The 12,883-nt window shown below is 38.0% G+C and overlaps 1 protein-coding gene across 11 annotated transcripts in view; it reads left to right on the top strand.

Moving 5' to 3' along the window:
- NAALADL2 (N-acetylated alpha-linked acidic dipeptidase like 2) overlaps positions 1 to 12,883 on the top strand; it is a 379,774-nt gene that overhangs the window by 91,072 nt on the left and 275,819 nt on the right. The window contains exon 1 of one of the 11 annotated variants that reach the window (XM_040705730.2): positions 1,452 to 1,662. The exons of the other annotated variants lie outside the window; for them this stretch is intronic. Within the exon in view, the coding sequence (XP_040561664.1) occupies positions 1,620 to 1,662 (43 nt within the window). The 5' untranslated portion in view covers positions 1,452 to 1,619. Of the gene's footprint in view, positions 1 to 1,451; positions 1,663 to 12,883 lie in introns of those variants that run through there. 11 annotated transcript variants of the gene reach the window in all.

Here is a 12,883-nt window from a genome sequence, read left to right as displayed (position 1 = left end):
TGTAGTCCATTTTCTTTTCTGATGGCTCTGACTGTAAAGAACCTTTTCTGACTGTGGAAAGAGAAGTTTAAGTGATGTAATTTGGTAACTGGGCAAGAATAAAACATGCAATCTCTTTTGTGAACCAGGTGAGAGGTTCTGGAATTCACTGCTCAGATGGTTCAAATTTAGGACGTGTGACTTATCTTTTTCTAGGCAAATTCAGATAATGAAGTACGGCTAAGAGTTAGCTTAGCTATATGCACACAGAGTTGCCACAGAGTTGACAGTGAATCACTAGAAGACATAAATATTTTGTTACTTCTGTCTATTTGATGATAAGCTTGAAGGGTGTTACTGTCTGTGGGAAAATGTTCTCTTTCCTGAATAATGGCTGTGTTTTAATTAGTATATTTCCTTTAGAAATTCTACTTTACCTAGTCCAGGTAAATCTTAAGCTAAAGCTAATGGGTCTTCAAGATTTTTTTTTTCTATACTAATAAGTAATTGTTTTGGTACTTAACCAAAAATAAGCAAAAAAGAAAAAAAAACAAACCAAAAGCAACATTATGGTTTAGTTTAAAAACGGCTCTAATTAAACAAACAAACAAAAAAAGGCCTGGAGTGATTGATTAGACCATTCTGAGTGTAATCCAGACAGAGGTTAACTTTGTGGGAGCTACTTAGTTCTTTTAATTAGTTCATTGTTCCTTTCTAGTAGTGCAGAGGCTTCTTTAATTTCTGTTGCTGGCAGTCATAAATGTGAATGTTAAAATAAAACTATGACTTCATAGGCATAGACCAGGTGTACTTGTTCAACAAATTGATCGTCTAAGAACCAGAAACCTATTATTTGACTTCTGAAGTAGGAAAGAGCAAATATTTTCTTGGAACTCAACTTGAAGTCAGGATAAGATTATCTTAAAATTGTGTCCTTGTTCTGGAGCAGTTTGGGAAGAGAAGCAGAATAACCTTTCGTTTACAATCCCTTTCTGTTACACTGTAATTTTCAGATTGTTTTAACTGTGTTCAAATAAAGCATCTTCCTTGTAGGTAATCTTTGTGAAAGACGAGGGAAAACTGTATTTCAGTTTTGGAGTTCTTGGCTAAGCATTTGCCACTGGGAGCTGAATGCTGCAGTCGTGTTCCTCCATGGTGAAGAACTGTGTCTGCAAATTCCCATCCTGCAGAGATGGGCCTGATGGTTATTTACTCCTAGCTTTCTTATAAAATGCAAATTCAGAGAATCTTTAAACTTAGTTGCAAAATTTCTGCAGGCTTTGGCATTTTGACTAAAACACCTGCTGTGAAAAACAAATGGTCTTCAGAGAGCTTCCTGCATAAAAGTGAAAGTAAAGGGCGGGGAACAAACGAGCGGGAGAGTCCAAAATAAGACAAAGCAGTATTGCCTGAAGCACGTGTTAATCAAAAGAGATCAAAGGATATGATGTCAGTTTATAGAGAAACAGGTCAGGCAAGCCCAGGTAACTTCAGGAAGCAGGATGCTAATTATTCACAAAAAGTCAGGTATACGGTTACCGTGCTATAGTTGAAAGTCAGGAGGTCAAAACTTGCGCAGCAACTCAGCGAACGTGATAGAACAGCTTTGCTCCTCACGGAGGAGTTTATTGCTCTTAGAAATGGAAGAGAACGAATCAAGTTTGCCGAATGCTTCCCAACAAGGTAAGAGCATGCAAGCTTTGAAATACTTTGCTGCTAAGAAGTTTGGTGCATTGTTAGTCTCCACGTGTAGAAGCTTGTTTCGCTTTCAGCTGTTGCAGCATGTGCTGCACATATACACGAGTGGACTTAGTTTTTGCGCGTGTGTGTATCTGTGGAAAAAGAAGAAAGTCTGCATCCCTTGTCTCTGCAATGCAGTGGTTTTTGAAAACAAAGCACAACAAGCACAATAAAAACACAAACACTGTGCTAAGTTAGAAGAGCAAGGAAAGGTGCGATAAGATCGTGTGAATGTTGGCGCTCTGTTGTCAACAAAGGCTGCTTTAAACTCAAGGTGAGCTGTCAATGTTGAGGTTACTTTTTCATGACATGGTTCAATCTGCAGCAAATATTTTGAGATGGGAAATGTTTTACACTGTTTTGCACAAACTGAGTACCTGTTGCAGGTGAGCAGGGCTTGGCAGATCCGCAAGGAGTAAGGGAGATTCTTTCCCTTTTTCATTCATGGCTTATTCCAGGTTGTTTTCTTTCTTCCTCTGTGGGCTGTGCTAAGGTAGCACAACACATCCATGCTAAATAGTTCTGGTAAGCACTCATAAGAATAGAGCACTGTCCTAGGTGTTTTAAATTTTCAGTAGAAGCCTGTACACAACAGTTCATGAATCTTATTTAGTCCTTCTTTTGCAACATTAGTGTCAAGGTTCTGCTAAGAAAAAGAATGTTTCCCCTGTAGTCCTTTTTTCTTCCAAGAGATGGTTTTAATGTTACAGGAAATATTATCTTCCTGAGGAATTACTCCATTATTTTATCTTCTTAACGTGCAGTGTTTTTTCCCCCTGACACTCAACCTGTGTTTTTCTTTTTCTTGATTTACCGGTCCCTTCCTGAGCTCTTTCTCATATGTTGCATACCAGCGACAGCTAAAGCTTTGTAACTGTTTTGAGTTCTGCAAGAATCCTCAAGCTATTTTAAAATTTGCAAATGGTTTTCCAACCGACTTGCTAGTCATAGAAAAACTGTGTTACTGCTTTTCCCCTCAAAGTTATTCCTCATACGTATGCAAGCATATTCTCCTGGGATTCAAATATGTGTCTGTGACCTACGTTAAATGGGAATAACTGTTAATGCCAGAGCAGATTTCCTGCATTGAGAGCTTCTGAGAGTGGAAATCCTTTTTTTAGTTTTCCACCGTTTTAACATGCATGAGTAAGTTCCGTGTGCATCCAGATTTTAATTCTGGAAAAAGAAGCAGCAACATTCAGTAGCGTATAGGCATAAATACCATATCTGTGCTCTGGCATTGAGAGAGCTCATAGTTTTTTTCATTCGGGATCCAACTTGGGGTTCAGTGGTACGCTGTTCAGAAATATTTCCAGCCTTATTCTGATATTAATTTTTATGTTGCAAGTGAGAAGCTATTTCACTGCTGCAAATAAAATTATATTAGTTAAACTTACGTAAGTGAATCAGGCCTGTTGTATTTTATACATGTCTTTTGAGAGCCATGATTGTGATTCCAACTTGATTTGTACGTTTTCTTCATTAGTGTAAGTGAGCTTAGTCAAATGAAATTTTTTGATGATTTGCATTAGTGGGTGGAATGAGAATCACGGCTGCGCAGCAATTTATTTTTGTGAACAGAAATGTTCTCTGTACGTACACCCCAGTGTAAGGGTTGTTTTGTTGTTGTTTTTTTAGGTTGCCGTCAAGCCAATGTACTGTTACTTCTGCATGTGTTTGTTTTTGGAGACTCCGAAGTAATTGGTGATTTTGCTTGTATTTTTATGGAAAAAAAGTGGAAAAATTAATATTCTCAAGATACCTGTCAAAAGCACTGCTAGTGAGACGACTTGCGTTCCTTTCGTGTTATTTATTTTTAGAGAAATTTGGGCTTGTATGAATTACTAAGGGTGCCAGATTGACAGCCCTGGAGGCTGGCTTCACTTATTCATTAGCAAAAGTGATGCAGCCTGGCCAGCAGGTGCACAAACCTCCTTGCTGCGCTGTGCCCATGTGTCTCCATTCTGCTGTGGAAAAAAAAAAACAAACATTTTTTAAGGATCCAAGGATTTCGGTCCTATTCGCTCCTTGTCTTTCCCTGCAGCATTTTCTTTTAAGGGCACAACGTAACGGTCTTGTGATGATTAGGTTTGTGCACTAAGGACTACGCAGGGACATTTATTTGATTTCACCCAACGGGCGTCAGATGGTGAAGAAGGCTTGGGGCTTACATAAGTCAGTAATTCTCACCATCTGGTCACTCAGTAAATAGAAGGTCACTCCACCATCACAGCGTTCTTGTTTTACAGCGAGTGTAGTAAGCTGCAAGAGTGGTTTAGCTCCTGGTTTGGTTCCATTGTAATCATTTTACTACCTCTGTAAATACTCCAGCCCTCCATCTCAACGGAACTTGCAGTGTGGGTGTGCAGGTTGATGAGATCAAAGTGAGCCCAGAACAATCAGCCTTTGACTACTGGCCAGGAATCGATTCCTGTTTGAGTGAGTTCCCTGCGAGCCCTTTAAAAATGCACAGCAGCTGGCAGGGTACCTGGTATTTTTGTGTGGGCTTTTTTATTATTTTCATTTGAATCAAGATCTGTCCCTTCCCAGTAGTTGTTGTTTTCAGTTTTCCTGTGAGTGAAATACTGTTTACAGGAAACTCTAACCATAATAGCCCCACAAGATGCTATTGCTGTAAATGTTAATGTGATGTCATACATGAATTGTAATTGATTTCACACTCTTATTGTGTTGCTGGGTGGTCATATTAAGTTTACTCACCTGCTAAGTGTATGCAATGCACGCTTGCTTCCCCACAAAGCTGAACTAAGAATTTGAGGCTGGGGCAGCTTAATGATTCAGATCTTGAGAGGCACTGGGAGTATGCTAGAATGGGAGAAGTCAAAAGAGCATTATTATTGTACCATCCTAATTTTTTCGGGACTCCACTATGTACTGCTTATTAACATGTCTATTGTAAGAGTTATCATTATTATTTTATAAATCCTTAACAAAAACACGTGATTAAGTGAGCATGTTATTGTATTAAATTTCCAGCAAGTTCAGTTCCCTTCTGTAATTAATCTGGGCTATGGATCAGCTCTGAAGGGATGTGTTCCTTAGGGTTTGTTCTTGTGTTCTGATGTTGATTATTTTATTTTTTAGATCAATATATATGTAATCTCATGAAACATTTACAGACCAAGTCTAAAAGAAGCAACTAGTACTTTTTGCTGAGAAGGGCGATAGGAAAACATCAAGAGCATACATAAAGAGCATGGCATGCTTGTGTGGAGCGGCAGGAATTAGAAAGAGAATGTCTCAGAAAGTGAATTTCAGAAGTGTTTCTTTTCAGTCTTAAGCTTCCCTTACTGAGAGAACTTTCTGGCCACCAACTCTACTCACTGCGCTATTTCAAGGAACAGCCTCATTCCTCAAGTGTGCTTGAGTGGGGCTTTGGATAATGCTGATGAATGCTGTAATCAGTTGCAGTTTTTAAATGGAATTTTGCAATATAAGATGATAGCCGTGAAGGTCCATTGTTTTTTTAAAAAATAAAAATAAATTAAAAAATTCACACTTCTGCTTTGTTTTTGATTCTGAGGACCTCAGTCCCCAGAGTTCAGTGCCTGTTTGCTGTCTGGACAATTATTAGCAGAGCATAACTGGGTCTTTTCTTGGCTCTTTTAGAATGATAATAGTGAGGTTTTCTGTGACAGCATTTCTTACATAGATTGACTCTATTCTCCAACAAGGTACAGGAACAATGGGTAATTTAAAATAATTCATTTTACTGCTGCCTCCTGTAGATTTTTGACTTTCAATTCAAAGTAGTGAATGTAGAGAGCTGTAGAAGTATGTACTGATCACTGTCCTGGTGCTGTGAAAAATATGAGATTCTGATAGTCCTGTAGAGTCATCAGCAGCAGGATCAGCACAGAGCACTCATTTGACTTCAGCTTTAATCATTCTGTTTTTTTCTAGATGGTTTTAACTCTTTTATCACAGGCATGCTATTGTTTTTAATTTTGATTTTCTGGTTTGTGTTTATAAAGCAGGGTGTGAAATTGTAGTACTAGAAAAAATATCCTATGTAATGCAGGCATATTAAAACTGAGAAAACTACTTAAATTGAAGTGTGTTGATTGTGAATCTCTTCCAATGGTGAGAATCTACTGCAGAACTGAATATCAAACCAAAGGCTTTCAGCTCCCAGTCTGCTTTGTGTTATTCTTGTTTGGCTGTTATAATCCTCTCCAGTTTTTAGAGGTGTGTTGCAGATGATTGCTTCCTAATCTGTATGCCTGGAAATGAAACAAGATAGCAACGTCTTGCTGTAATAAATAGTACTGGAATTTAAAATGTATAGCAAATGGATGGTGTTTGCCAAGTGTTCAAAAACTTTTACTTCTACGCTTGAGCTGCTTTAAACTTCGAAACTCTGCTAGAAGGGAAATAACCTTTAGCCAGCTGTAGGTTCCATCAGATTTTGTTTGCCACTCAAGGGACCCAAAGGAGAGTGTTGGTATTTTCCCCCAATAAATTGTTGCTCAGAATATGTCTCTTAGAAGATGAACAGAAGAGAGGTAATTATTACATTTATTTCTGCCGTTCCCATGCAGCTTTTGTCTGAATGAATGGCACTTAGGGGAGAAAAGTAAAGAACTGAGATTGATGCAGTGGGGATATCAATGTAGTTTTAGCAGTTCAGACGGTAGAAAACAGGGTTTGTGTAAGCTTCTTTACAGCGGTGACACAAGTTTGTAATTGAAAAAGTGCTTTGCATTCGTAGCAGGTCCTAACAAGGTCCTTTTTTCCTCCTCCTCCAAGTACTTGAGGTTTTCTGGGAATGGCTGGAATTTTTTTGCACCTTTTTACAAAAGGATAGGACACCAGAGTTCTGCTAGACAAGGTGGTGGTGTACAAGTCTCTTTTTGTCTTTTTTTTTTTGCTTGAAAAACAATACATTCACTGATCTCCACCACAGAAGAGATGATGCTATCTCGAGTTTCTATCCTTAAATACCAAACAGTTCCAACTTGCTGTTAATTGTTGAAATATGCTTCCTAAAGACAAGCAAGATTATTTTTCTTTATTGAAATATAGTTGTGATCAAGGTACTTAGGTTTCTAAGGGTTTTGTTGGTTTTGTGTCTAATTATGGCTTCATAATTATGATATTCCTAATAAGGCATTAGATTTATGGAGCTCACCTGAATGCAATGCAGTGTTATTACCTAGTAGTATAGTATGGTTAAGTAATGATGATTTTTCTCCCCGTAAAATCTTTGTTATACTATTTCTACTTCTCAGTAATTTTTTTGTGTATGTTTTGTTGTTGTTGTTCTGGTTGTTTTTTCTTTTGTTTGTTTTGTTTTTTTTGCTGCTAGGTAGCTTTTTCTGTATGTTTATTACAAAAGTCAGAGTCAAGCCAACAGGCGAAACATGAGTTGCTTAGGAAGTCTACGCTGTATAGAAGAGCATTGGCACAATACCTATGCAAGAATGCTCTCCTGTGCATTATGTAGTGAACTCTGGAAAATGTGAAACAGGCTATTGGACAACTGGACTAAATCTGCAGACTTGATTTTCTTACTTCTACTATTTCTAGTGATTCAGGGTAGCTCTATGCATCTCCAGATTGTCTTAATACATGTTAATATGTATTAGGTATCCTTCTGTGTATGAAGCAGCTCTGCATTGGCAGAATGAAGCTATAATATATGTTAATAATTTTCCATCTTTTACTAACATGTTTCTGGTCATATAACCAAGCTGCATGTTTGTGGGAGAAGATACACTGCTTGAATTTTGACCTCTTGAAACTGAGCTGTTAAATTAAGGAGTGCACTATGAAGGCAGTCTAACAGAATGTCATTGACATAAAGTGTTTTTTGTCAGGTCGTTTGCATAGGCCTAAAAAAGAGGTGAAGTGCACTGCTTCGGCTTTATGTACATTTGGTGATGTTGCTGCTGTCACGCAAGTTGGTGCAAAATTCTATATTCATGAGTAGTTAAAATGTAGTATGTTTACAAAAGTCAGAGAATTATTACATGGTACTGTAATTGTACCTTCTCTATCAGGTGAACTGGAGGACGTTCAGGCAGATTGCAAGTATTTCAGATGTTCTTCTGGAAGCGTATTTTTCCAAAAGACTTTGTCAGACGCCGTTTGACTCATGCAGCAGTGAATCCAGCTGAAGCTGTGCCTTGGGGGCAGGGGAAGCAACCAGGTTTACTTACCTTTCCGTGTCTTAAGATCATCATATACCAGGCTTAATCTCTGAGCAAGAAATGGCCTAAAGCTGTGCCAGCCTGAGGAAGTGTGAATGTGTCACCACATACAGAACAGAAAACTACCTTCTTCTGTAAAGTAAAGCATATGTCTGTCAGAAATGCTGTGATTTCATTACTTATTGTGGTGTTTTCTAGATCTGGCTATCATTTTTGCCTCCAGGCTGTATTACATCTGGTGCAGAGCCATGTGTACCAAGGCCCACTCTAAGTGGTGGTGCCACTTCTTTTACCCTTTTCCAATTTCATGTTTCCCATTATATTTTGGTAATATATTGAAACCCTTCTTAACGTTCAAGAGGTTAAGAAGCCTAAACTAAACTAATTCTGTCTCTGTGGAAACAGTCATAGAAAGTGGAGCTGATTTTTTTTTTTAGCCTGAATTTTACCACAAATCTATAGTGCTAAGCATAGTTTCATAATAGCTGGTTTTGACAGCTTGTGTAACTATTCCTCTTTTTCATCAAGTAGCGGTTGTGTAGAGATTGCATTCTTGCTGTCCGTTTAAGCTCAGATTTTATGTGCTTTCATAATACAGTTAAGTTCACTGCATTTTATTCCTACCTGCTCTGCAAGGTGGGGCTGAGTTGGACTGTATTTGTTCTTATGCTTCATCAGCAGAGATGTTTACTAACTTTCTAGTTGTATTTTATTTGTGAGGATGTAATGAAAGTAATGTGCTTGCATAGGTATTGGAGGGTTTAATTTGGCCTCTGTTATGGTTGACGTTGATTAAGACACAGGAGCAAGGAGTAATCCAGTTTGACTTCCAAGACTGAGTTTTCAGGGTTGAAAATTTGGAAACAAGTTGGCATCTTTTTTGTTCCTAAGCTGAAAGTATTTGACTTGAAATTCTGAGAGTTACAGTAAATCCAAATCATGGCAATGCTGATTGTGCAGCAAAATCAATTTTGTCTTCATAGAGGAGATGCATACTTGCTCTGGATCAACTGTTCTCTCTTCTTGTTTGCTGTCCTTTCTCTTGTGAAATCTCTTCTTAGTATGGCTTGGGTGGGGAAAAAAGTATAACCTGAAAAGTATTCAGGTTATAAAGGTAAAGCCATTCTAATGTGCTGGTCAATGAAATAACAGATACCATGTTAATCCAGCTGCAGGTGGCTTTCATGACTCAGGTGGCTTGTAGTGATGTCTCTCTTCTAATGAAGGTTTCGTGACAGCTGAGCTGTAAAGGAGAGTATATTCAATTTTCTTTTAATTCGTGGGCTTTCTGGCCATCCACCTGGAAACTGTAGTTTAGCTGTTGATTAACTATATAAACCCATGTTCTCTACATACCTGAACAGCAACAAAATGTTTATAGCTGTTGCTCTACTGATATGGAGAATGTTTCCTACTTACTGTTTCTACATTTATCAGATTACATGTAAAAACCATAAAAAGTCCTTTATATTACCCATAAAACATAAAATAAAAAATATAAAATGAAAATGCTATACTACATAACTTTGACTTAGTCAATAATTCTAGGCTTAGCCTGAGGGGGTTGAAAAGGGAAATTATCCCTGTTACAAATTTTAATTATACCATAAACTTTGGGAAATGGCTATTGATCTTCAGCATCTGGCACCAGAAATGTTGCCTTCTTTTTTTTTTCTGGTTATTTAGTTTGTGTGTTGCATTGTCATACAAGATAAAAATAAAAAACACCAGAGGAGATGATGTACCATATGCAAATGAGAATATTTTGGTTTGTTTATGTACTAAAAATATTTTATTGCTGAAGAGTTTTTTTTGTTTCTTACTGGATTTTTTTAGCTATCTCTAGAGAAATTTGCATTTGAGATGCAAGAAAGCAAATTCTAATTCTATCAAAGACACTTTCTCACCATGGGACCCTATAATATAAACAGTATGTTTCTTGTCTTAGAGGTACATTTAAAATTACAATTGCATCTCAGTTGACTTTATTTGCATGGAAAAAGCACAGTTCCAGTTCCAAGGACTAGACAAAAGCTGGAACTTTGTTTCTCTACTTCTTCCTTTTAACCTTGGTTCTAAGAAAATGGATGTCAGTGTAAAAATATTGAGTCTTGCTTGAAATAGTGATCTGATCTGATAAGAAACCAGCTGCCTAGCTGCCATCGCTTTTCAGGAGAGAGAAGTCTTCCTCAGTTGTCACTGCTGCTTTGTCGTTTCACAAAATGTAGATGAGGGAAAATTTCTTTTCTATCCAGGAGAACTGGAGCTACATAAACTGTGAGGAAAACAGGGTTAGGGAGCTCCCACAAATGGTCTCTTGAAAAAAGGATGATGGAGGGCCTCTCATGTTGATGACAGGGAGTGATAGAGACTCACATTCCTTGTATTCCCACAGGGAGTGAGTACAAAGGTGCTTACTTCCTACCCACTGTGTAAAGCAAGGAGGCAGTCTGCATGGCCATGAGGATTGTGCTCAGCTGTTGATTTTTTACTTAGTTCAATGCACAGATAGTGAACCTTGTCTTTGGGCCAACAATTGTGTTGATGCATCCAATACAAAAAGAGACGGTGTTTGTAAAGATATAGTATGCAAATAGGCTTCACTGGAAGTGAAACTCATAGGGCACCTTTGAGAAATATTGTACTTTCTTCCCTGTTTCATCATGGGGTGGGTGCTCCTCTATAATTTCTGCATGTTTGTTCTACTTAGATTCTCATCTTTGTATCCTCAAGCATCTTGTAGTGAGAATTGATACCAAACAGCATCTGAAATTTCTCAAATTCTGTGCATGTTGCAGTGATGCCGTGACCTCTTTCTGAATAATAAACTAAGTGAAAAAGGACAAAGATGACTTCAGAAAGGCAGCTTGTAGGAGTTGTTGCCAGTTCTTCTGCAGGAAATTGCTCCCTCGTAGGGGTTTCTGCCAGTTGTGTGGCAATGCTCGAACCCTTCCAGCTGACCTTATGCTGTGAACAAAAGGAGTAGCAGAATATCACCGATGCTTGCAGGCATTTGAGGTGGCCAAATTGACAGGTTGCACTCCAGCAGGTAAACAGTAGCCTATTAAGAGCACACAGAGACAAAACATGTCATGTGGGAGTCAAGCGTTTTGTTGGCACAAACTTCAGCAGGGAAGGCAGCTGGGACTGTTTTGAGGACACAGGGCAATGATGTAGTTTGTGAACACGTTCAATGGCAAGGTATGTCTGTTTTGTTTAAATGTTTTGATATAAGGCTAAATGCTTAAATTGAAAGATGCATATGCATTCTTTTCATGGAGCAGGATTAGAGTGCTGTCTGTACTGTAGAACCCTCTGTAAAAATAAAAACATACTCCCCACCATATTTTGGCTTCTCTGAAGAATCTTTGTATTAATTGAATAATGTTTTTATCTGTCTTAATTTTCTGAAAAAGAGAAAATGAAGTGTGAAATTTTTTACAGAGGAAAAAAAATCCATTTATCCATCTAGTTCTCCCTAAAAGTGTCAGTAAGTTTAAGAACCAAAATCTGTCTTGATTTTCACTCTGCAGTAGTTAACCATCTAGCCTTTCAAACTGGGCCTCGTACTTTGAAGAAATTCTAGATGTGTTGAGCCATTTACTTTGACACAGGGAAGCTCAATATCTTGACAAATGTAAGCTCTAACTTTTATATACTGGGTACACTTTCTGGCTGGCAGGTCAGATTTGTGCTACTGCTGTATGCAGCTATGGAAAATTCATGTTGGTGTTGCTGCAGTTACTACACTGAAGCTGCAATACCAGAAACCCATTAGCTTTCAGTTAATGATAACAGAAAATATAATAAACTGTGAAGTAACCTAAATAACTATAAAAGATGTAAAGATTTTATATTAAAATGTAATAAATTCTTGTCTTATTGATTCTTATTAAGAAATTTGTTGTGGAAGACATACAATTTAAACATACGGAAGACTTGCTCTGGGGGAAATTTGTCTTTCGTCTTTATGTCCAACACAGTGTATGCTCGAACAGTAGGTGACTGTCTCTAAATTTTCCAGTGCCTATATGTAGGAAGATAGATTCTCCTGGTACGAAAAAAAGAGAAGGGCTGTAGCTTGAACTAGTTAAAGCTAACTGCAGAGTTGTACTTGGGAGACTCTAAGCCATGCGTGGGCTAAGATGCAAGAGAATTTGTTTCAATTTTTGGTTGAGTAACGGATTCTTTTCTGTGTTTGCTAAACACCTTGGCTTGTTTTGTGCATGTCGTTTGTTTCACTTAAACTCTCATTTGAGATACTCAGATAATACTGTCTGTGCTCTGCAGGCATTGTGGGTTTAAAATGTGTCAATAAGTCCCTAAGAGCCTTTACCTTAGTACGATGTTAAGGGGTACTTAGGAAGTAGCTTCATGGCTTTAAATGGCTCATTTCTAGTAGTGGAAGAATGTGAATTAAATAGGGTGGGGAAAAAAAAGAGAGAAAACCAACACCCAAAGACTTCTGAACATGCTTTCCTAATGAGTGAGGCTAGAACGTACTGGGCTATTAAAAATCAATATAAATAGTATAGCTCTTACCAAGAGGAGTCAGAACTGAAAGAGAACAAGGAACAAAAGAAAAGTGATAATTTGTCCAGAAACCGATTCTGCAGCTTTGATCAGCTAGGAAAGCTGGCAGCACCAGACAGCTTTGTTTGCATTGATGGCAACAGGGAACGTAAACCTAAAATCAAGGAGTAAGTTTCCACCTTCCTGAGGATGTTCCAAACAGCTAATTGGCTATTCATCCGAAACGCTGTAGGCACTGTGCTAATACCTGTTATAAAACAGGTTTAAATGCAAGTCTTGATGTAATTATTATCATTACCTCTTTCCTTTCTCATGTAGAAGAGCTAGGGCAGGTTTCTGGGTGAAAGAGGGTGGAGTTACTTCAGTGCCCCATGTGCTCAGTTAGATGAACACTTGTTCTTTTTAACTCATGTTGTAAAGCTCCATTTCAAATTGAGTATTTTTATTTATACTGATAC

This window comes from Gallus gallus, chromosome 9 (genome assembly GCF_016699485.2).
Source record: "Gallus gallus isolate bGalGal1 chromosome 9, bGalGal1.mat.broiler.GRCg7b, whole genome shotgun sequence".
In the NCBI taxonomy this organism is placed as follows: domain Eukaryota; kingdom Metazoa; phylum Chordata; class Aves; order Galliformes; family Phasianidae; genus Gallus; species Gallus gallus.
Note: the sequence above shows the minus strand (reverse complement) of the source record. Positions and strands in the feature narration are given on the sequence as shown.